Source organism: Trachypithecus francoisi, unplaced genomic scaffold (assembly GCF_009764315.1).
Source record: "Trachypithecus francoisi isolate TF-2019V2 unplaced genomic scaffold, Tfra_2.0 Lachesis_group11, whole genome shotgun sequence".
NCBI lineage: Eukaryota > Metazoa > Chordata > Mammalia > Primates > Cercopithecidae > Trachypithecus > Trachypithecus francoisi.
In genome coordinates this window covers 119,103,739-119,126,867 of record NW_022681456.1, presented here as the reverse complement: position 1 = coordinate 119,126,867, position 23,129 = coordinate 119,103,739, and the positions used below count along the sequence as shown (strand labels likewise).

At 42.2% G+C, this 23,129-nt stretch overlaps 1 protein-coding gene across 1 annotated transcript in view; it reads right to left on the bottom strand.

The window, feature by feature from the left end:
* The window catches only part of DUSP16 (dual specificity phosphatase 16), a 97,067-nt gene that overhangs the window by 19,646 nt on the left and 54,292 nt on the right, over positions 1–23,129 (bottom strand). The window contains exon 4 of the mRNA XM_033222832.1: positions 10,022–10,185. Within this exon, the coding sequence (XP_033078723.1) occupies positions 10,022–10,185 (164 nt within the window). The remainder of the gene's footprint in view (positions 1–10,021; positions 10,186–23,129) is intronic.

Here is a 23,129-nt window from a genome sequence, read left to right as displayed (position 1 = left end):
GATCTACCAATTGTCTCTGTCCTTCATCCCCATGATGTCTGCCTTCCTTGCCCAGTGTAAATTCTATCATCAGTTATTACAATCACTCCTTTCCTTTTACCCTAACTTTCTCTGCCCTCATCAATTGTTCATACTCACTTGGCAAGATTACAACCTTAGTTAAATCTAGTTCTCCACTTAGTCAGCACTGCCCATGCCACTGAACATGGCCAGAGAAAAACACTCCACAATGCTACCTGATCTCACTTTCAATTCATACTCCTCAGCAATCACTGTATTTCCCCAGTCCATTCACTTTTTCTCTTTCCCATATGCCATTCTATCCGTTTCCCTTTTTCTTCAAACTCCCTCTATGTCCCCACTCATCCTCACTCATAGCTGAAGAATGATCTTGCTTCTTACTACAATGGAAAAATCGAAACAGTCAGAAGCAAATTTTGATAGACTTCCATCACCACATTTACCCATCTCCCAGCAAATGCACCTAGATACTCTGCCTTCCCACCTGTTGCTCTGGATGAACTGTCCACGCTCGTAAGGCCAATCCCTCTGCTTGCTAAATAAATTCATCCCCTCTTGCTCAAGAACATCGCTTTGTGATTCTCCTTTCTTCTACATCAATTTTCCACTGCATAGGATCATTCCTACCTGCAATCAAAAAAACCACTATTTCTCCCACTTTAAAAATATCTCCTCTCAGCTTCACTTCTCCCGCCAGTCACTACCCCATATCTTTGTTCCTTGAAATTCCTTCAAAGAACCCCTTCTACTTGGTATCTCCAATTCCACTCCTCCTGTTATCTCCTGAACCCACTCCATTTAGGCTCTCACCCCCAAGACTCTACCAAAACTGCTCCATGATCACCAGGGACAGTGATGTTGCTAAATCCAATGACCAGTTCTCAGACTTAATCTTCCTTGACCTAAAGTACTACTTGGCACACTTGACTGCTCCTTCCTCCTGGAAAATACACTATTTGCCTTCCTGATTATTTGATTTCCTTCCTTCCTCAGTATTTACTTCTGAATATTCTTTGTTGGGTCATTCTCAACTCCCCAGACTTTCAGGGTGGGAGTGCTCACAGCTCAATCTTTTTCTCATCTATATTTTGCCTCTTAGTAATTATCTGATCCCCTCCTAAGTACTGTCTGTACGTTAATGACTCCCACCTTTATACCTCCTCCCTCAGGGATCCCCCTGCCCCATTCATACATCCGTCTGTCTATTCAACATCTCCACTTGGAAGTACAACAGGCATTTCGAAAACTCAGCATGTCCAGAACTGACTCCTGTTCTTCCTACAGACTCCATTTCAGTCTCCTTGACACCTCTTTTTCACACACCCCTACCATCCAATCCTATTGGCTGTACCTTCAAAATAGAGCCCAAATCTCACCATTACTGCCACCTTGACTCCAACGCACTACCATGGAGCCTCCTAACTGGCCTTCCTGCTTCTATCCAGTAGGAAATTCAGCCTATGTTCAACACAAACACTAAAGTGATCCTAACAATGTAAGTCAGATTATGTTGCTCCTCTGCTTGGAACCTTCCAATGACTCCCTCTGAACTCTCTTTCTCAGAGTAAAAGCTCCTGTCTTTACAAGGCCTGTGTAGAAGTCTTGTATTGTCTGGATCTGCTCCCATTACCTCTCTGATGACACTCTCCCATGCTCACTCTGCTCCAGCCACACTGGCCTCGCTCTTTCTTTAGCATACCACATGTGTTTTGCCTTGGTGGCTTCTTCTGCCTGTACTGCTCTTCCTCCAGGTATTCAAATGGCTCACTCTTTGACCTCCTTCGAGTGTTTGTTCAAATGCCTCTATCTCAATGAGGCCTACTTTGATCACCCATTTAATTACAACCCACACCTCACAGGTATTCCCCAGCCCTCTTAGCTGTTTTCTTCATAGCACTCATACTGTACTATACTATGTAATTTACCTATTTATTATGCTTCCTATCAAGTTTCTTTCTCCTAGGATGTAAGCTAATGAAAGCAAAGATTGTTGTCTCATTTACTCGTGTACCCCCACACCTAGAACACTGTTTGGCACATGGCAGAGGCTCAATAAACATTTGTTGGGTGAATACATGAAGGAACCCTTATCCCTGAAGCTGACTAAAATCAGTATCTAGTAACTGGTTTATTAGCATCTTCTAATGAGAAATCTTCATATGTGTTCCTTGTACATTTTAATTTTACAAGTCACTGTAAAATATCATTAACTTACATTCCATTAATTTCATAATTTATAAAAGACTATTTTTCCTGGGTTGAAAATTTTAGTTTCTCAAATTCATTAATGGAAGGTTTTCTGAGTAAATTAACACAGTAAATTAATCTGTGTTTACTTATTTTTTAAGGACATGTACATTTCATACAAGTTGCACTGGTTACAAATTAGGACATAACTATTTTGAAAAATAATCACCAAGGGCTTACTATGCATCAAGGTACTCTGGGGCATAAAAAAGCAAGTGTTCCCACTGAGGGATGAATAGTCTACTAGCAAATGTAAGACAGTTGCACAAATAATGATGATACAAAGAGGTATCCGATGAATATAATGTAGCAGGATAAACAAAATGGCATTGGAAAACAGGAGTAAAAACAAAGGGAAGCATTCTGAGAAGACTATTAATAATGGGAACTAAAACTGTCAGCTGAAGCTCAGATGGCGGTAGAGGCATTCCAGATGGAGTATAGAAAATGAATGGGCCGGGCGCGGTGGCTCAAGCCTGTAATCCCAGCACTTTGGGAGGCCGAGACGGGCGGATCACAAGGTCAGGAGATCGAGACCACCCTGGCTAACACGGTGAAACCCCGTCTCTACTAAAAAATCCAAAAAAAGTTAGCTGGGCAAGGTGACGGGCGCCTGTAGTCCCAGCTACTCGGGAGGCTGAGGCAGGAGAATGGCGTAAACCTGGGAGGCGGAGCTTGCAGTGAGCTGAGATCCAGCCACTGCACTCCAGCCTGGGCGACAGAGCGAGACTCTGTCCCAAAAAAAAAAAGAAAATGAATGAAGACCAAGGACAGGACAGAAATATCTGGGGTGCACTCACTAATCGTGTCCAGACATTGAAAGAGGATGAGCAGAGGAAGAGAACAGGAGAGGTAAGAACTAAAAAGGTGGTATTAGGTCCTAGAGGGTCTTAAATATCAAGCTAAAGAGTTTTACTGCCAAGCTACAGAACTTTATCAAATGCCATACTGAGATGACTGATCAATTTACTAAAGCAAACTCCTAAAGGATCTCTTCTTATAAACAATTCATTAGTGGTTAGTGTGGAATCTCAGTGTGGCATGGAATAAAGTAAAGTACATGGGTAATGGCCCCAGAAAAACCAGAGCACAGCCCAGCGCATTACCACTCATCGCCTGGGTGATCTTCGGAAGGTTACCTAACCTCCAGTAGCTTTAATTTCCTCACCTGTAAAATAGGGCTAATAATGTGTATTTTGTAAAGCCAATATGAGGATATATAAAGGGCCTGACACACAATACAGAGTCTCCTAAAATGTTAGCTCTCTTATTTTACCTTGTTGTAAAAATTGCTTGTAAATTGTATGGTATGTGAATTATATCTCAATAAAGCCATTACAAAAAAAAAAAAAAAAAAAAGCCCATGATGTGTATTTTTCACTAATCCAAACTGTCCTTTCTCCTAATTGGTGTTAAGTAGGGAAATTCCACTGAATACAGCAGGTGAGGTTCATCTACAAAGTGGAAGACATAACCCCCGAAGGATTTAAAAAAATGATTCTACTTTCTTTTTTCTTTTTTATTTTTTTTGAGACGGAGTCTCGCTCTGTCGCCCCGGCTGGAGTGCAGTGGCCGGATCTCAGCTCACTGCAAGCTCCGCCTCCCGAGTTTACGCCATTCTCCTGCCTCAGCATTGCGACTAGCTGGGACTACAGGCGCCCGCCAGTAATCGTCCGGCTAGTTTTTTGTTTTTTTTTTAGTAGAGACGGGATTTCACCGTGTTCGCCAGGATGGTCTCGATCTCCTGACCTCATGATCCGCCCGTCTCGGCCTCCCAAAGTGCTGGGATTACAGGCTTGAGCCACCGCGCCCAGCCAAAAAAATGATTCTACTTTCAACACACAGCTGAGTAATGATTATCTGTGAATCAAGAAATGATTCAAAAAAAGATTATCTGTGAATCAAGAAAAATTTAATTTTATTACTATGATTTCCATTCACAACTTTTCTCCCTTTAAAACTTTCTCCTATCCCTGAAATAAACTTTCTCCTGTAGTCGGAATAATTTCTAAATATGAGTTCTATGATCTATTGATGCAGACTGTGAAGTAATACAGAGAGAACAGATTAATATATGTCCTTAATGAAACTGCTCTGTTTGGTCAAATTCTCTATGTTCAGTGAGGCTGAGGACAGAGATCTCATTAAATAACCACAGGCATTGCAATTCTAGATAAAAGAATTGTAATTTTTCTTTCCAAAGTCAATTCCATGACTAATTTTGCATGTGCCCGCCCATCTGACTTGAAAACTGGCCTCAAGTCCTACTTAACTCCATCAAGCCTTCCTCAAACAACAAAACATACTGTATCTACTACTCACCCTGGTATGTTACATAGTCTACCCTAAGATGACAGGCACAAGTGTCCCTATAAACCAGGAACTGTGCTTGGCATACGCCATTTCATTTGAATGTTACATGAACACCAGGAGGCCGGAGTTATTATGGCATGTAGGTAAAGAGACTGAAGGCCGGGCGCGGTGGCTCAAGCCTGTAATCCCAGCACTTTGGGAGGCCGAGACGGGCGGATCACGAGGTCAGGAGATCGAGACCATCCTGGCTAACACGGTGAAACCCCGTCTCTACTAAAAATACAGAAAACTAGCCGGGCGAGGTGGCCACTGCACTGCAGCCCGGACGAAAGAGCAAGACTCCGTCTCAAAAAAAAAAAGAAACTGAGATGCAGTAACAGCTAAAGTGATACAGCTGGTAAGGTGGAGAACTGGGATGCAAAACTGTCCACCCCCAAAGCTGGCTCTCAACCATCATGCCGTGCTGCCTCCGTGTTGGGAGGGACACTGTAGTCACCTTGTCATGTGGATTGTTGTTTAATGAATAGGTCTTGCCTAACCAACCCACTTGAACACTGTAGGGTGTTCTACATACAGTGACATAATAGACATTGGAGAAATAGTTTACTGATTATTTTGACAGCCTTTTGTGTTCCTAGATCATATATTTCCACTGGAAACCCTGAAAGCATTCTTAGCCTATATTGTGTTTAGGCTATTTGTTGCCTAACTCTTCTAAGAAAACAACAGAGAAAGGAGCAGTCTTCCTACTGCACACCAGGGAGAATAAGAAAGGCTAGGAAAACCAATTTTGCATGTTAAGAGGCTGAAATAAGAAGCTACACAAAGAATGTTGACAGCAGATTATTTAAATGGGGAAGGAGCGGGCAACAGAGCTCCTTTAGAAAAGAAGCTGCAGTGGTTCACCTCAGATACAGTTCTGCTTAATAACTACTCCCGATAGGTAATTCCATCATACGCTGCATATATTTAAATATGAACAGAAGTCCGCATTTGAAATTGTAACTGATATGACAGAAAAGCAATCAAGAACTTTTGTCTTTCACAGAATCACCAGAGATTCTTTCTCAAATCCCACTCATTTCAAATATGAACTGGGCATCAGCAGATGACTTTCATTTAGTACAATAAGCTGCTCCCATTTCGGCGCTAGTATAAAGACTAGAGGATGAAAGAACACACTCTGAGAAACAAAAGTACAGTGTGAGGGAAAAGGAAAATAAAAGTATGTTTTTGGTACTAATGACTTCTTATGGTCTTCTACAAAAGAACCGTGTCTTTAAAACATCAGTAAAAATTAATACATGCTGAGACCTATACTGTCCAATAAGGTAGCCACAAGCCTGGCCACTGAACACCTAAAATGTGACTACTCCAAATTGAGATGTGCTGTAAGTATAAAATATACACCAGATTTTAAAGACTCAGTACAAAAAGAGAATGCAAAATATCTCAATAATTGTGTATACTGATTGCATGTTGAAATATTATTTGAGATATACTAGGTTAAATATATTATTAAACATTAAAATTAATTTTGCCTGTTTCTTTTAAAGGACACTGGAAAAATTTAAATTATGTATGTGACTTGCATTATATTTCTGTTGGATGGTACTGGTATAGATGATGTTGAAGAAAAAGCAGGGAAAGAAATTCTCAATTGTGACTCAATAGACTTAAGATTTGTCAGCCCTGGCCGGGCGCGGTGGCTCAAGCCTGTAATCCCAGCACTTTGGGAGGCCGAGACGGGCGGATCACGAGGTCAGGAGATGGAGACCATCCTGGCTAACACAGTGAAACCCCATATCTACTAAAAATACAAAAAACTAGCCGGGCGAGGTGGCGGGCGCCTGTAGTCCCAGCTACTCTGGAGGCTGAGGCAGGAGAATGGCGTAAACCCGGGAGGCAGAGCTTGCAGTGAGCTGAGATCCAGCCACTGTACTCCAGCCTGAGTGACAGAGCAAGACTCCGTCTCAAAAAAAAAAAAAAAAAATTGTCAGCCCTTCATAATAGCCTGCTATAGAGAATTCCTTTTTCCAGAAGATGGGCGTGTTTGGTGTAATATAAGCATGGGACTTAAAATTACGCAGCCTGGGTTTACATTTGATCTGTGCCCCTGACCAGCTCTGAAGTCAATTACATAATCTCAGGTAAGTGACTTAGCTCAGAGCAAACGTATTTCCTAATCCTATTATGAGGGTTAAATGCAATAACATAAAAAGCCCAGCATTTTAAACGGGAAACATTATGATCCTCCCAAGAAAATTTCTGTGACATGCTTTCAAAATATTTTGGTGGCACTTTATTAAAAAAACAAGACTAATAGGCCGGGCACGGTGGCTCATACCTGTAATCCCAGCACTTTGGGAGGCTGAGGCGGGTGGATCACGAGGTCGGAAGATCAAGACCATCCTGGCCAACATGGTGAAACCCCATCTCTATTAAAAATACAAAAATTAGCTGGGCGTGGTGGCGGGTGCCGGTAGTCCCAGCTGCTGGGGAGGCTGAGGCAGGAGAATCGCTTGAACACGGGATGGGGAGCTTGCAGTGAGCCAAGATCACTGTACTCCAGCCTGGGCAACAGTGTGAGGCACCGTCTCAAAGAAACAAAACAAAACAAAACAAAAGACTAATAACATTAGTGGTCTCGTGGTTACTGTGTGTAAAGACTTTAACTTCTGAATTTTAATAAAAAGAACTGTACTGTTAGGGAAGATTATAAAATTTTCATCTTTGGAGATCTTTTTTTTTTTTTTTTGAGACGGAGTCTTGCTCTGTCCCCCAGGCTGGAGTGCAGTGGCCGGATCTCAGCTCACTGCAAGCTCCGCCTCCCGGGTTCACGCCATTCTCCTGCCTCAGCCTCCCGAGTAGCTGGAACTACAGGCGCCCGCCACCTCGCCCGGCTAGTTTTTTTTTTTTTTTGGTATTTTTATTTTTTAGTAGAGGCGGGGTTTCACCGTGTTAGCCAGGATGGTCTCCATCTCCTGACCTCGTGATCCGCCCGTCTCGGCCTCCCAAAGTGCTGGGATTACAGGCTTGAGCCACCGCGCCCGGCTGGAGATCTTTAGGAAGAAAAGAATCGTATTATTTCTCTTGGAAAGTATAAATCAGGAAGTTCAGCAGGGGGATAGGTTAGTTTATACTACTTGTAGAAAAGCGGCAAATCTAGGTCTAAAACAACTGGATGATGTTGGGGAATTCATGTAACATTTCTGGAATACTGATTTCCTCATGTATCAAATGCTGGGGGCTGACTAAATGATCTCTGAAATCCCCTTCAGCCCTAGGGCTCTTGTCAACAACGAACCTAGAGGTCAAACATACATTTCTTTCTTTATTATTTATTTATTTAGAGACAGGGCTTTGCTCTGTCGCCCAGGCTGGAGTACAGTGGCATAATCTGGGCTCACTGCAGCCTCTGCCTCCCAAGCTCAAGCAATCCCCCCACCTCAGTCTCCCAAGTAGCTGGAACCACAGGCTAGGGCCACAAAGCCTGGCTAATTTTTGTAATTTCTGTAGAGACGGAGTTTTGCCACGTTGCCCAGGCTGTTCTCAAACTCCTGAGCTCAAGTGATCCTGCCCACCTGGACCTTCCAAGGTGCTAGGATTCCAAAGTGTGTGAGCCACAAATATAAATTTATATTCACTGCTTTCAAAGGTATCCAGCCTAACAGTTTATTCTTATTTCTCACCATCCTTGCAGAATAAAAATAAAAGTCTATACATCTATTTTAAGGGTGCTTCCTGACAAGCCTTCTATAATAACTTCTTGCCCGAGGTGTTGTCCTATAAACTTCCACAAACCCATTCTCCCTGCTGCAAATATTTCCTCTCAATACATCTACCTATGTATCCTGCTTAGTGCTGTATATGTTTAGAAGCCAGAGTTAAAAAGAGAAAACTACTACTTTTCCCATCCTCAACTCCAAATTCTGATTTAACTGCTCTCACTTTTTTAAACCAACATATTTGTTAAATCTGAAAAAGGTATAGAGCAAAATGAATGTGTCATTTAACTGAGTGTCGAAAGTAACAAAAATGATCTGTAACACAATTACTTGTGGAATGACCTGCTGATGGCTGGTTAAGGTTTACCAGGATTAAATAGAATTCTTAACTAGGAATTTTATTTTATTTTCTGATCTAAGGATTAAATAAACCATCTCCAGCTTTGCCCTAGGAAGGCATGGGAATTTAAGAAATTAATTTTCCTTTCTGTAACATAGCCTGCTTATCTCTAAAAAGAATTAATAATAACCACATGCTCAAAGGCATTGTGACCCCACCAGAAAGGCGGGGTACAATCATGAGCTATTAAATCTCACGTCGGCAGATCTCACAGTAAAAGCAGACATATTAACAACACAGTGTTGATGCAAAATTTTGAAGAGGCAGGAGTTTTAAACATACACATACACACACACACACGCAAGAATGCCTTATTGCTACCCAATGACCTGATGATAGGGTATTTTTCTTCCTCCTAGGAAGCCTTGCCTTCCAGGTGCTAAAGAAAGCCAGTCTGGAAGCTTATTTTACAACCAGCCCAATTCTTCTAGTTACTCAAGGAGAAAGTGTTAAGGGATACTTCCTTTGTAGAGGAGAGTGGCACTTGTAAACAACCAATAGTTGAATTAAGATCTCTGACGGCCTTTTCAATTTATGGTGATGTAAATTAAGAGATTTTAGAGAAAAAACACTTTTCCACGCAGTAAGAGCACTGTTTTGTAGCATTACTAATTAAGAGCATACAAGCTGTGGAGTCAGATTATAGTTCTATTGCTGTTCTGCTTGTACTATTATATACAAAGGCCTCACTCAATCCAATGTGTTTCTCCATTAGGGCATGCTTTGTCCAGCAGGGCCGGTGTCTTTTTCATCAAGAATCCATGCTCTTCCCTCTTCTTTCTCAACCAAACTCCTCCAAAGAGCTTTAGCCCAGGGAGGCTGGCAGTGCATAGTTTCAGCCTTTGTCCTCACCATCTTTTTAACACCTTTCCCTAACCCCCAGCCAGCAGTCATCATGAGGACCTTCCTGCATCCCTTTCTAGAGTGTTGCAATAAATAAATATATTTCTAAATGTGTGATAATCCAGGAAGTATTAGCCTTTCTGAGTGTGCCCAATTATTATAATAGATCGATTAATACCCTAAGAATATAAGGCTAACCTTCTGAAAAATCCTGTCCTACTTCAGGTCTCTCAGACCTATGAAGAACAAGAAAACATGACAACAGTTTAGGTTTCCTGTGGCAAAAAGTAACATCAAACAAATTCACACTCCAAGACATGATGCAACTGTTACCTGGGGAGCACATTAAGAATGGCATAGCAGCTCCTTTCTGAGACTGGGGTGTGTTTCAAATGACATAATGGGTAACTGCTGTTTCTCCAGCTAACAATATAAACCCGGCAATGAAGGATATTTTCAAAGCACCCACCTTGTTGAGGACATCTCGCTGGCAGCCAAGATAAAGATTGGGAAGAATTCGGGTTGGCCCAATGTTGGCAACAGGTAAGCAAGGCTGAGAAATGCAGGTAGGGACTAGAGTGGATTTTCCTTCACAGAGGCCAGGGAAACAACGAGAGAACTCAGCAAACCCACCTAAGAATAAACATTATAAAATTATAAAAAAAATTATGCCACGCACAAAATAAAAACCAGCCTTCTGTGAACTGCTCAGCTACAACAGTTTAAAACATAAAAACTGAACCCATGGATCCAAGTGGATATCATTGCACACCTATTCCTGGCTACAGCTGCTGATGCTAAGACTGAAGCATAATCCAGCACTAGGTTTGGCCTGTATCGCTACCATGTGGATAGGCCAGCCCTGAAGGCACTTAAAATGACTCCTCTCTGTCAGACATTCTCTTCATCTTCACATACCCTACAACATTTGCTCCCCACTCCCCATGCAAATTTTTTTTTTGTGGAACATAAAGAAGATTTAAAGTTAGTAGCGAGTAACCAAGCCAATATTTCACAGAAACAAAATGGGGATATGAGAAATGAGAACTGAGGCTGAATGCAACTTCTTCAAAATAAAATTGATTGAGTCAAAAATTATTTCTACAATTAACTTTAAATCTTCCTACCATACAAATTTTTCATTGCAAAGGTATCACAAACATACTCCCACCAACAAACATTCTATCAAGTTCTGGAGATTCCCTGGGCAATTAGTCAAGGTCTCCATAATTACCATTGACGTCTGGAGAGCTCCTGTCCATCTCAGCAAGCACTATAAAGAAGTGCTGACAGACTAATTGCTTAGGGTACAGGAAGCCTTTGTGGCAAGATTACTGAACTTAGAATTAGAAGAATTCAGTTTTTTCTAGTCGTGTCCTTATAATGATCTGCTCTATGACCTTCACTAAGCCAGTCTTGCCACCACTCAATGGAGTGAAATCTATGTAGCCAAAGGAGGTGCTTTCACTGCCTCTGAGGAAAAAAAAAAAGAGTAAGGTTATTTGCTTTCCAATCTAAATATTCCTTGCTAGCCAAACCCAAACACAGGAACCAAACAGATTCTGATAAATTTTCAGATAAAAGCCTTGCTATCCGAACCCTCACTATTCACTAAGTCTGAATCAAGGAGATTTGGATGACAGGGGATCCTCGTATATTTTTAATATTAAATTAAAAAACAAGGCAGGGCTCGGTTGCTCATGTCTGTAATCCCAGCACTTTGGGAGGCCGAGGCAGGCAGATTGCCTGAGGTCAGGAGTTTAAGACCAGCCTGGCTAACATGGTGAAACCCTGTCTCCACTAAAAATACAAAAATTAGCCAGGCATGGTGGTGGATGCCTGTAATCCCAGCTACTCAGAAGGTTGAGGCAGGAAAATCGCTTGAATCCAGAAGGCGGAGGTTGCAGTGAGCCGAGATTGCGCCACTGCATTCCAGCCTTGGCAACAGAGCAAGATTCCATTTCAAAAAAACAAAAAAACAAAAAACAACAACAAATAACATGTTAAGTCTTATTAGACGATAGTACCTTCTTAACTGAGCCTTGAACAAGACCCTGAAATCTCACTAAAGTATTTATCTTCATCTCCCTGAGTTACATTGTATTAGACTTTCTCCCACTTCAAGAAACATACAAAACATGCCCTTGAAAACTGCCAGAAGTGCAGGAAGTTGAGAGGGAATCATCTGCCCTGTATTATGTTCAATTCAAACATAATTCAGCCAGACACCTGCTCTACTGTCTAGGCTCAGTGCAGGGTCCTCAACGCAACAAGTTAGAATGGTAGGCAGTTGACAACTATGCCACCTGCAGAATGTAAAAGAGTGGCCTGGCCTCCAACATCATCAAGTGTCTGGTTCTATATTTTTTAACACAGAAGCAGTTAAAGTTCTTCCACTTACTGAAGTTCTTAAGGTAACTTGATAGGCAGAATACGTGGATCCATTATAGAAATCACAAATTCCTTTGTGTCACAGGCCCTCAGGATCTGCACCTTACTGTTTCATGGTTTCAATTCTTCTTCTTATTATTATTTTTTGAGAAGAAATTTCGCTCTTGTTGCCCAGGCTGGAGTGCAATGGCATGATCTCAGCTCACGGCATCTCTGCCTCCCAAGTTCAAGCAATTCTCCTGCCTCAGCTTCCAGAGTAGCTGGGATTACAGGCATGCACCACCATGCTCAGCTAATTTTGTATTTTTAGTAGAGATGGGGCTTCTCCATGTTGGTCAGGCTGGTCTCGAACTCCCGACCTCAGGTGATCCGCCTGCCTTGGCCTCCAGTTTCATTTCTTACCATTTCCAATTATGACCTCCAGCCACACAAAACTCACTGTTATTTCACATTTCCATGCTGCTCTCTTGTCCAAGAATACCACCCTCACACCGCCCCATGCATGCACACACAGAAGCCATAGTACATACAGCATACACATGTGGGCACGCCCCCTGATCATACAGCAGAGGAAGTACCAGCACAAGCCCTTGTACCTGAGTTCCTGTCCTGGCTTTACCACTTTCTAGTTGTCTGATTTGTCAAGTTACTTAAGCCTTCTGACTCTTAGTTTCCTCATCTATAAAATGAGGATAATGATCACACCTATCTCACAGAGTTGTTGAGAGAATTAGTATATCAAAAGTATTTTGTGCCTGGCATATAGTAAAGCACTCAGGAGGTATCTGTTTTTTTTTTTGAGGCAGAGTCTCACTCTGTCGCCCAGGCTAGAGTGCGGTGGCGTGATCTCGGATCACTGTAACCTCCGCTTCCCAGGTTCAAGTAATTCTCCTGCTTCAGCCTCCCGAGTAGCTGGGACTACAGGTGCATGCCACCATGCCCAGCTAATTTTTTGTTTTTAGTAGAGACAGGGTTTCACCAAGTTGGCCAGGCTGGTCACAAACTCTTGACCTCAGGTGATCTGCCTGCCTCGGTCTCCCTGTTTTTTTGTTATAGTGATCACACATTCAGTTATCTAGCACCATCTGTGCGGCCTTCTTCCACCTTTGATCTGCAGTTGTTTAGCTACATCTCCTTAGGATTCATCTGAGACACAAAGTGGAAAAAAGAATGCCTGTAAGGTTAATTTCCCATAGTGTGCCCCAGAGCAATAGCGTCCTGACAGAAGCTGACAGGATAGCGGTCCAAAAAGTGAGAAAAATATTGCATATCCTAGCGCCCTGGGAGAGTCACAGCACATATTAACTTATTAAAGGTTCTAAGAAGTATCTTCAAAGAAACTGGTTTCATTTATTGAAGTCTAGTAAGTTTTCCCAAACTTATCTGACCATGGAATTCCCCCTAAAATATATTAATAGCTAGTGGAATTCACACTTACGCAATGCTATGCTAAGGTCAAAGCGACTACTGAAATGGAGTCAATCAGAACTCCTATACCTACAAGTATAACCCACAGACAATCTCAAAAAAAGGAGGTCAGCCAATATTGGTATATGAGTGCCCACCGTTTAGAATTTATGCTTTTGTTTCTATTCGTGTTTTGTTTCTTTTCAGTCTCTGTAAGTGAATAATACAGTCATTATTTACAGTGAGTTTTTTCCCCAAGGTAGTTCTTGTAACAATAAATGTTAAAGATTCTCATCATTCTTTGCTTTTCTTACAACTACCCAACCTAACAACTGACAGGCACTATTTTAATTTAATTGTATGATATTAAATTTTAATGTCATGTCTATTAATATGCAGTTCTGGTGTTTCTCTCTTTTTTTTTTTTTTTGAGACAGGGTCTCACTCTATGGCCTAGGCTGGAGTGGCATGATCTCGGCTCACTGCAACCTCTGCCTCCCAGGCTAAGTACATATAAAGAACTTAACACTGTCCAGTCCATAGTGAGTGATCCTCCCACCTCAGCCTCCTGAGTAGCCAGGGATACAGGCGGGCGCCACCACACTCAGCTAATATTTGTATTTTTTGTAGACAGGGTCCTTCCTATGTTGCCCAGGCTGGTCTCAAACTCCTAGGCTCAGGTGATCCCCCCACCTCAGCCTCCCACAGTGCTGGGTTTACAGGCATGAGCCACTGCACCCTGACAGTTCTGGTGTTTCTCTAAAGAACTGCCTTCATATATTTTTCTATTCTGGCTCTAAAATAGTTCATGGAATAGTTGTCATTTAAATCCAACAAAATGGCTTGGGCAACATGGAGAAACTCCATTTCTATAAAAAAAAAAAAATGCAAAAATTAGCCAGGCATGCTGGTGTGTTCCTGCAGTTCCAGCTACTTGGGAGGCTGACGTGGGAGGATTGTTTGAGCCCAGGAGGTTGATGATGCAGTGAGCTGTGATCGCACCACCGCACTCCAGCCTGGGTGACAAAGTGAGACTCTGTCTCAAAAAAATACATACATACATCCAACAAAACAATATTCCAGTAAATGTTCTCAAAGAGAAACCACAGAATCCAAGGAAATGCCACTTGATTTCATTTTAACCTTATAAATGATTTTTTTTTTTTTTTTTTTTTTTTGAGACGGAGTTTCGCTGTGTCGCCCAGGCTGGAGTGCAGTGGCGCGATCTCGGCTCACTGCAAGCTCCGCCTCCTGGGTTCCCGCCATTCTCCCGCCTCAGCCTCCGAGTAGCTGGGACTACAGGCGCCCGCCACCTCGCCCGGCTAGTTTTTTGTATTTTTAGTAGAGACGGGGTTTCACCGTGTTAGCCAGGATAAATGATTATTTTTATAAAGAATGTATGTAATCCTAGAACGTACTGAACGCTTACTGTGTGACAAACACTGCTCTAAGCACTCTATGGGTATTTTACACACTCTTATAACTGCCCTATGAGGTAGGTATTACTACTAATCCCATTAGTGATATTCTTAAGATAAGGCTCAGAATCACATAATATAGGCTCAGAATCACGTAATATAATAACTGGAAGAGCCAGGTTATAAGTCTACTTTTCTAAATCCTATGGAATTACCTTCAACTCTCCCTTGGATGCAGGGACAGCCTTCCTGATAATATTCACGGGGTCCTGGCCTCCCAGCTGTGAACAGGCTAAAATGGCCATGGTCCTCTCCCAAACTGATGGAAGAGCCTTGTTTCCCCAAAGCTATATTGCTCAAAGGCTTCAGTGAGGGAGAAGAAAGAAGATCTGACAAGGCCAGAGAAAGGAGAATCTCTTTAAAGGCAATTTCACATGACACCAATAACAAAGTTTACAGATGAACTAGCTGAAATGTAACTATTGTCACTGGTTTGTTCATGACCATTTACAAGTTGGTAGTAAAGCTGAGGCCATGTCTTAGCTTTCAGGTCATCCCCTACAGAACAACTTTCAGAGGAGACGCAATTCTGCAATAATCATAAACTGAGCCATCAGCCAGGCCGTCTGAGGTTCAGCTCTAGCCTTACTTAGTACAGTGATCCTAGGTCACTTTGACTTCAGGGGACCTCAAAAGTAAATGTGGCTCTAGAAAGTTCTGAGACAGAGAACAGAAACAAAGGAGAGAAAGAAACCATCGTTCAGCCTCAAAACAAACGAGCCAAACATAACCACAACACTACACTGTAAAACACATTATAAAACAAAAAGAAGCTTTTCAACTGATATCTAGAACAAACTCAAACAAACAAATATTTTAAAATATCTAACAGATTTAGCTGCAATCAGAACATTCATTTAGTGCTCAGTTTGGCTTGAAATGTCCCAAACTGGCTCCCAGTCACTTCCAGAAAACACCACCTCGGCCAGAGTACATTTTCACTGATCTTTATCTATGACAATGTTCCACTCTGCTGACATCCTCCTTCATTGACAGTTTTTTCCATTCACTGACCTTTCATTCACTGCTGCACTCTAGTGACTCCAGTTTCGTTTCATTAATTAACAACAGATGAGACACTGCCTGATTCCCTTGAACCTCTGAAAACTATCTGTGGCCTCACCAGCAACTCAGTTTTGAAACATGTTTAAAATGTCCCTCTTCCTTTCATAAGTTCTCTTACAAACAAGATCTACTTCAGAAGGAAAGTCCAGTCATGCAAACTTTCTGCTCCAAATGGCTGACGGAGACAGAGAACGAAGCGTCCTCTTATCTGCCCTCGTCATAACTTTGTTGTCCCAGGGACTCCAAGCTAGATTCCATCACAAGACGTAACATCGTCCATTATCCACTAGTTGCTGTGAAAAGCAGTACCGAAAAACTGATAAGCTTCTTGAAAAAATTTGCGCATATTTTTTAAAGTTGTCTGAAGACTTGACTCGCTGTCCAATCTTGCCAAGTTTCTCCTGTTCCTAATTTTATGCTGTTTATCATCTGGGAATGCAGAAAACAGAGTCATAGTAACCTACATGTGTTTCCCTAACATGGACCTGAACCTAAGAATGACTGTGCCCCCTACTCTGGAAGTATCTGTGCTAAGAGGAAGGAAGACAAATACACAGACACTTCCAGCCTGCTGAGAAACAGGGATGGGCAGTCTCTGCAGGCAGAGAAGCGTCTTGGCCTCCACAGCTGTGGGTGCACAGGCAGCCAGACCGCAATGCTAAAACCCATGTTTCTGTTTGTCAGTCTTCCATAAATCCAACCAAAAGAATGCATGTTTACAAATAAAAACATTGATACTACTTCCGACACAGAAAACATGTGGTACAGCTTCTAAGGCATTCCTGATTTCGATAACACCTTATCCTAATTCAGCCATGAAAACATTTTCCCGGCCAGGCGCGGTGGCTCAAGCCTGTAATCCCAGCACTTTGGGAGGCCGAGATGGGCGGATCACGAGGTCAGGAGATCGAGACCATCCTGGCTAATATGGTGAAACCCCGTCTCTACTAAAAAAATACAAAAAACTAGCTGGGCGAGGTGGCGGGCGCCTGTAGTCCCAGCTACTCGGGAGGCTGAGGCAGGAGAATGGCGTAAACCCAGGAGGCGGAGCTTGCAGTGAGCTGCGATCTGGCTACTGCACTCCAGCCCGAGCGACAGAGCAAGACTCCATCTCAAAAAAAAAAAAAAAAGAGAAACATTTTCCCTTAGGAGCACCTCCTTCACAATTCCAATCATAAATACGATTTTCTGTAAAAGCAAATGTGAACCACCATTCCATTTTGGGAGGGAAAAATCTGCCAAGCAAAATAAAATACATATAACAACTCTACAAAACAATTCTAATTAGTCACTCTTTTTTCTTCCCTCTCACCCATGCAATCAGTTATAAATCACAGTATTTTCTTAAAATGGAAGTATATTTACATAATAAAAGTAGGACTTCACTGTGGCTTAGTGATATTCTTAAAATGTTTTTAAGGCCAAAGTTCTAAAAATAGATCCCTATCCTTTTAGCAATTCCATGACTTTAAAGATGGTTTCCTGCAGGGAGAGACAGAGGACCTTTCCACTCATGCCTTCATTTAAATAGGGAACAAGTCACTAGAGATTTATCAATTGACAGAGCCGCCTTCAAGGAAGGCAGAATCAAAGAGAATTGCCCTCCCACCCTATATTGTGAATGGATTCCATGGTTATACAAAGAAATAATACTGATACAAAGCTCTACTTTAGGGAAGACATTTTTCTAAAAAGTCATATGCAAATTTAACTTTTGTATTTTAAATCATCTGCATATAGTTCGTATGGCTGCACAGTTTTGAACTACGCAGTTAAATTCTTGTTTTTTGTTTGTTTTTGGAGACAGAGTTTTGCTCTTGTTGCCCAGGCTGGAGTGCAATGGCACAATCTCCACTCACCGGGTTTCTAAATGTTGGTCAGACTGGTCTCCAACTCTCAACCTCAGGTGATCTGCCGGCCTTGACCTCCCAAAGTGCTGGGATTACAGGCGTGAGCCACCATGCCCGGCCATTAAATTCTTTTGTAGTTCTCACGCAGTTTAATTATTTTGTAAAACAAAACTCCCTTTTTGTAACATAAACACAATCCTTTCAGTTGCTTATTTTAGAATATATGTGAAAAACTAGAGCACACCTTCACCTATAGAGGACAGTTCTCTCTTCTCTCCATACTGGAAAGAAAATCTGTTGCTTTACGATCACACAAAGGAGACAACTCTAACATTAAAAATGGAAAATAATGAAAATGTTTATTTTGCAGTAAAGTACTTTAATTGCTCTTAAGAGTAATTCTGTTATGCCTCAGTCTGACATGTCTGATTTAGGCAACTTTGTTCTCTAGAGACTCACAAACAGACTAAAGTATGGTCACAATTCTTTCAGGATCAGCAGACAGTAAACATGGAGAGTTGAAACTAGTTGAAGAAAAGAAAAAAAAAACCAACATAATTTCATACCCCTAAAGAAAGCAAACAAAATGTGTAACTAACGTTTCAATGTAGACACTGTGGTCCGGCTAAGCCAAGCCACACAGGTTTGGTAAATTACTCCTAGGGAGGTAGAGAGCGTGACATGTTTTCCACAACATAGGCAGCATTGCATCTATTTCCCATATAGCCAACTCTCCAACTAGCCATACTAAAAAGAAAAATCCCAAATGATGTAAAGCATTCATTTAAAGCTCTCATTCCATCCACCCCTATCCCACCCCTATCTACTGGAGCACAGACAAGAGAAGAGTGGATAGATATGCATTTCTCTTTCAGGAAGGCTGACAAGTAGCCTACATCTCACAAAACTTAACCTATAAATGACATCTTCAAAAAAGCTCACCCTATATTAAACAACTCTATCACCTGACACACTTGGGAAATGGGAAATTCTATCTAATTTGGTAGACATATACAACAGTTATGACATACACAACAAATGAATGAAAAATTTTCAAAGCACCAGCAGACAAATCACTAAACACTAAAATTATGCAACTTGTAATTTCTTATGACACAGAATGTCCAGATCTTATAACTAAGGATAATAGTTAAATAAATTCAATCAGCAACATTCAGATGTGTTATTCAAGAAGGACAAGTTCTCAGAAGATGTAGAGTGATACTATTCTGTTGATCTTTTAAATTGGCAATACGTAACTATGCCCAGAAAAACTCCTCTTAAAACAAATGCCCTGAAACAAAGATTGTTCTAAAGAGTGCAACCAGAATAACCAATCAAAAGGAATACAGCCAGAATCTACCACGTGGCTGAATAGAATTAACAAGCTCTGTAAGTAGGAGAGCCAGAGTCACAGACTCTCCCTACTGTTTTCCTAACACATCTGTGCTTTCCCGCCTTTAGGCTTTTGAAAATTCAACCTTTCCAATCCATTTTGTATTTCCTTCTAAACTACAGGCAAGCACAAGTTGCACCTCTTCTATAGCAGTATGTTCCCAACACTTTTAGCATAATCAACAAAATACATTTTACACTCAAACCCTCTGAACACCTACACATACTTACCACTAAGACAAAAGTTTCATGATACTATCTTCCCTAATTCTGTTTAAAAACAAACAAAAAACTTCCTTGACCAGCGTATCCAGACATGGTCTTGCTGGCTTAGAGGCTCTATAAAATTTATACCAATCATTTGGCAGTATCTACCACTGACCTAGTAACTGAAATAACTGTGTATGTGTTGTGACCTGTCTTACTTCTCCAGCTATTGTGAGCTGCTGATGGATAAGAATTATGTCTTATACTCCTTTGTAATCACCTCAGCATTTAGCATAGTGCCTGGCACATAATTAGAATTCAATAAATGTTTATTGAATCCTTCCTTGTTACAAGGAATAGCTGTTGATGGACATAAGTCTTGTGTATTTTTGGTGTTCCAAAGGATTTCCTGATTCCATTCAAAGCCAAAAGCTAGTTGGTGTGGGTGGGGGCACAAAATCTGCTTCCTATTCCTAGACCACAATGCCGCAGAAGACTCTCAGGGTGAGCGGGGAGGCACAGGGCAAGAAAAAAACATTTTTTCTTTTTTCTTTTTTTTTTTTTTTGAGACGGAGTCTTGCTCTGTCGCCGGGGCTGGAGTGCAGTGGCCGGATCTCAGCTCACTGCAAGCTCCGCCTCCTGGGTTCACGCCATTCTCCTGCCTCAGCCTCCCGAGTAGCTGGGACTACAGGTGCCCGCCACCTCGCCTGGCTAGTTTTTTGTATTTTTTAGTAGAGACGGGGTTTCACCGTGTTCGCCAGGATGGTCTCCATCTCCTGACCTCATGATCCGCCCGTCTCGGCCTCCCAAGATAAAATTGGTGAGTGCCACTTCGGTTATCCAAAAGCAACACTGAATCCTTACTACGATTCCTCCATATCCACAGGACTTTACATGAAAGGGAAAGAAAATTTTTTCTGATGCCCCTAAATAGTGCAGGACTCCATAACGGGGTGAAGAGTCCCGTAATACATCTCCATGGGTCGGGGACTCAGGGCACATCCCATAGGAAACCAATGAGACACCAACTACGATCACACCCCAGATGAGGATGGTGTGGCTGCTGGACATGTCTGTAATCATCATCAAAATGGATAATGAAATGAGATTATCAATAGGGGGAAACTTGATGAGTCAAGAGGAAAAAGGAATACAAGTCTAGTGTCTGGAGAATGATCCAAGAATAAAATCTGACTAACTTGTAAACTGTCCATGAATCACACTATACAGCTCAATTTTCAGCCTATCCATGTGAAGCGCAAAGCTTTCTAAGCCATCTAGCCGCAGGCTCTCCCCTAAGACCACTTCTGTATATTCCACTCTGTCTAGTCCTCCTCTCTGGCCAACTACACACTTTGACAAGAGATCTCACAGAGCAGTGAGGGAGAAAGGGATAACTGCGTTTCACGTATAAGTTCAAAAAACATTTAATAGCACCTACTATGAGTTTGACATAGTGCTAGGTAATGGAACAGCGGTGACCAAGACAGAGGGCCTTCTCTGGAGCTGACAGTTTTATGGGATAAACTTTAACCAAATAATTAGATGAATAATTAACTAATTGGCCGGGCGCGGTGGCTCAAGCCTGTAATCCAGCACTTTGGGAGGCCGAGACGGGCGGATCACGAGGTCAGGAGATCGAGACCATCCTGGCTATACGGAAACCCCGTCTCTACTAAAAAATACAAAACTAGCCGGGCGACGAGGCGGGCGCCTGTAGTCCCGCTACTCGGGAGGCTGAGACAGGAGAATGGTGTGAACCCGGGAGGCGGATTGCAGTGAGCTGAGAGCCGGCCACTGCACTCCATGGGTGGCAGAGCAACTCCGTCTCAAAAAAAAAAAAAAAAAAAAAAAAAAAAAAAAAAAAAATAATTAACTAATATGGTAGGTGGCCAAAGGCATATGGAACCAACTTTGGCTGTGGCTAGGGAAGGCTTGACAACTACATTGAATCTAGTAGGAAACACCTAGGTAAACAGCAGAGAGAAGAGCCCAGGGCAGAGGAGGGAGCCTCTGCGAAGGCCCAGGGCGCAGGATGTTGTAGGTTTAGAGCAACAGGGAGGAGGCCTAAGGAGCTAAGGCAAAACAACTAATGAGGACTTCAAGTGGCACTGGATGAAGTTAGCAAGGCAGGCAGAAGCCAGCCACTGCGGGGCCTTGTGAATCAGTTAAAATTTTTGGAATGTATCTTAAGAGCACTGCATATTATTGATGTATATTAAACTGGGAAGTGATATAATATGAATTAGTTTAAAAATACAAAATAAAAATGTAACTTTGGCTGCAGTGTGAGCAATGGATTGGAAGGTGGTAAGACAGAGCATGTGAACGGACCAGTTAAGAGGCTCCTGGAGCAATCTGGGGGAGGAATAATGTTCAATTGACTTCATGGTAGCAGGAGACCAGAAAACCAGACAGACCCAAGAGGTCGGAAGAAAGATCTGGTGACTGAGAGATGACAGGTGTTGCAGCCATATCTCCAATAGCTCACAACACCCATCACCTTGAAGTACAAATTCTTCCTTCTGATTTAAAGAGCTTACATGGCCGGGCGCGGTGGCTCAAGCCTGTAATCCCAGCACTTTGGGAGGCCGAGACGGGTGGATCATGAGGTCAGGAGATCGAGACCATCCTGGTCTACACGGTGAAACCCCGTCTCTACTAAAAATACAAAAAACCAGCCGGGCGAGATGGCGGGCGCCTGTAGTCCCAGCTACTCGGGAGGCTGAGGCAGGAGAATGGCGTAAACCCGGGAGGCGGAGCTTGCAGTGAGCCGAGATCGCGCCACTGCACTCCAGCCTGGGCGACAGAGCTAAACTCCGTCTCAAAAAAAAATAAATAAAATAAAATAAAATAAAATAAAATAAATAAAGAGCTTACATAATTTTATCTCATGTCCTCTCAATTCCCATTTCCCTCCTTCACAAAAAATCCACTCTGGTCTCCTCGCTGCCCCTCCAAATCTATGTTTATTCCTGACATTTTTAATCATGTTCTCTTTCCGCCTCAGAATTCGAAGAACCCTTCCTACCCAAATCTTACTCATCATCTTTCAAGGTCTGATTAAAATTCCATTGCCCTAATCAAGTCTTCCCTGACTTCTGCAGACTACACTGAATCATCCCTTATCACTGTATCATACATTTTAGCAAATGATCATACACTGCTCTTTGCTTCATCCACTTTAGGTGCATTTCCCCAAATTAACCACTAGATTTTCAGGGCAGGGGCAAGATTTTTGCTTTTCCAATATCCTCACCCCCGAGGGCCCAGTCCAAGGCACAACCATGGAAGTACCCATGAAACACTGAGAGGCTGAGTGAGTGAAAGGGCTGAAGAATATGCCGGACCTGGTGTTTCTCTAGACCACACAGCTGCCACAATTGGGGCAAGGGAAGATTGATGTCATTGTTGTCATCTGGGGTGCTTTTGTTTGGTTTGTGCACAATATCAGGATGGGGAACCAAGGGACTATCTTTAATCTTTAGTTGGCTCTCTAGTCTGTTTGTTTCAAAAGACAGTCTCAAGCATATGTCTTAGCCACTGGTAGCTGGGAAGAGACATGACCGACTTTCCACACTGGCAGATAGCAGTCGGAGAAAAGATGATTCAATTTAGACGAATTCATGCCTACTGAGACTCAGAAACAGAGCCAGAAATACACAGCAGCCAGTGAGCAAACAGCACCTTTCCCCCCAGCTTTACTGAAGTATGATTAACAAACAAACATTTTATCTATTTAAGGTGTACAGCATGATGATGTGATACACATATACACTTGGAA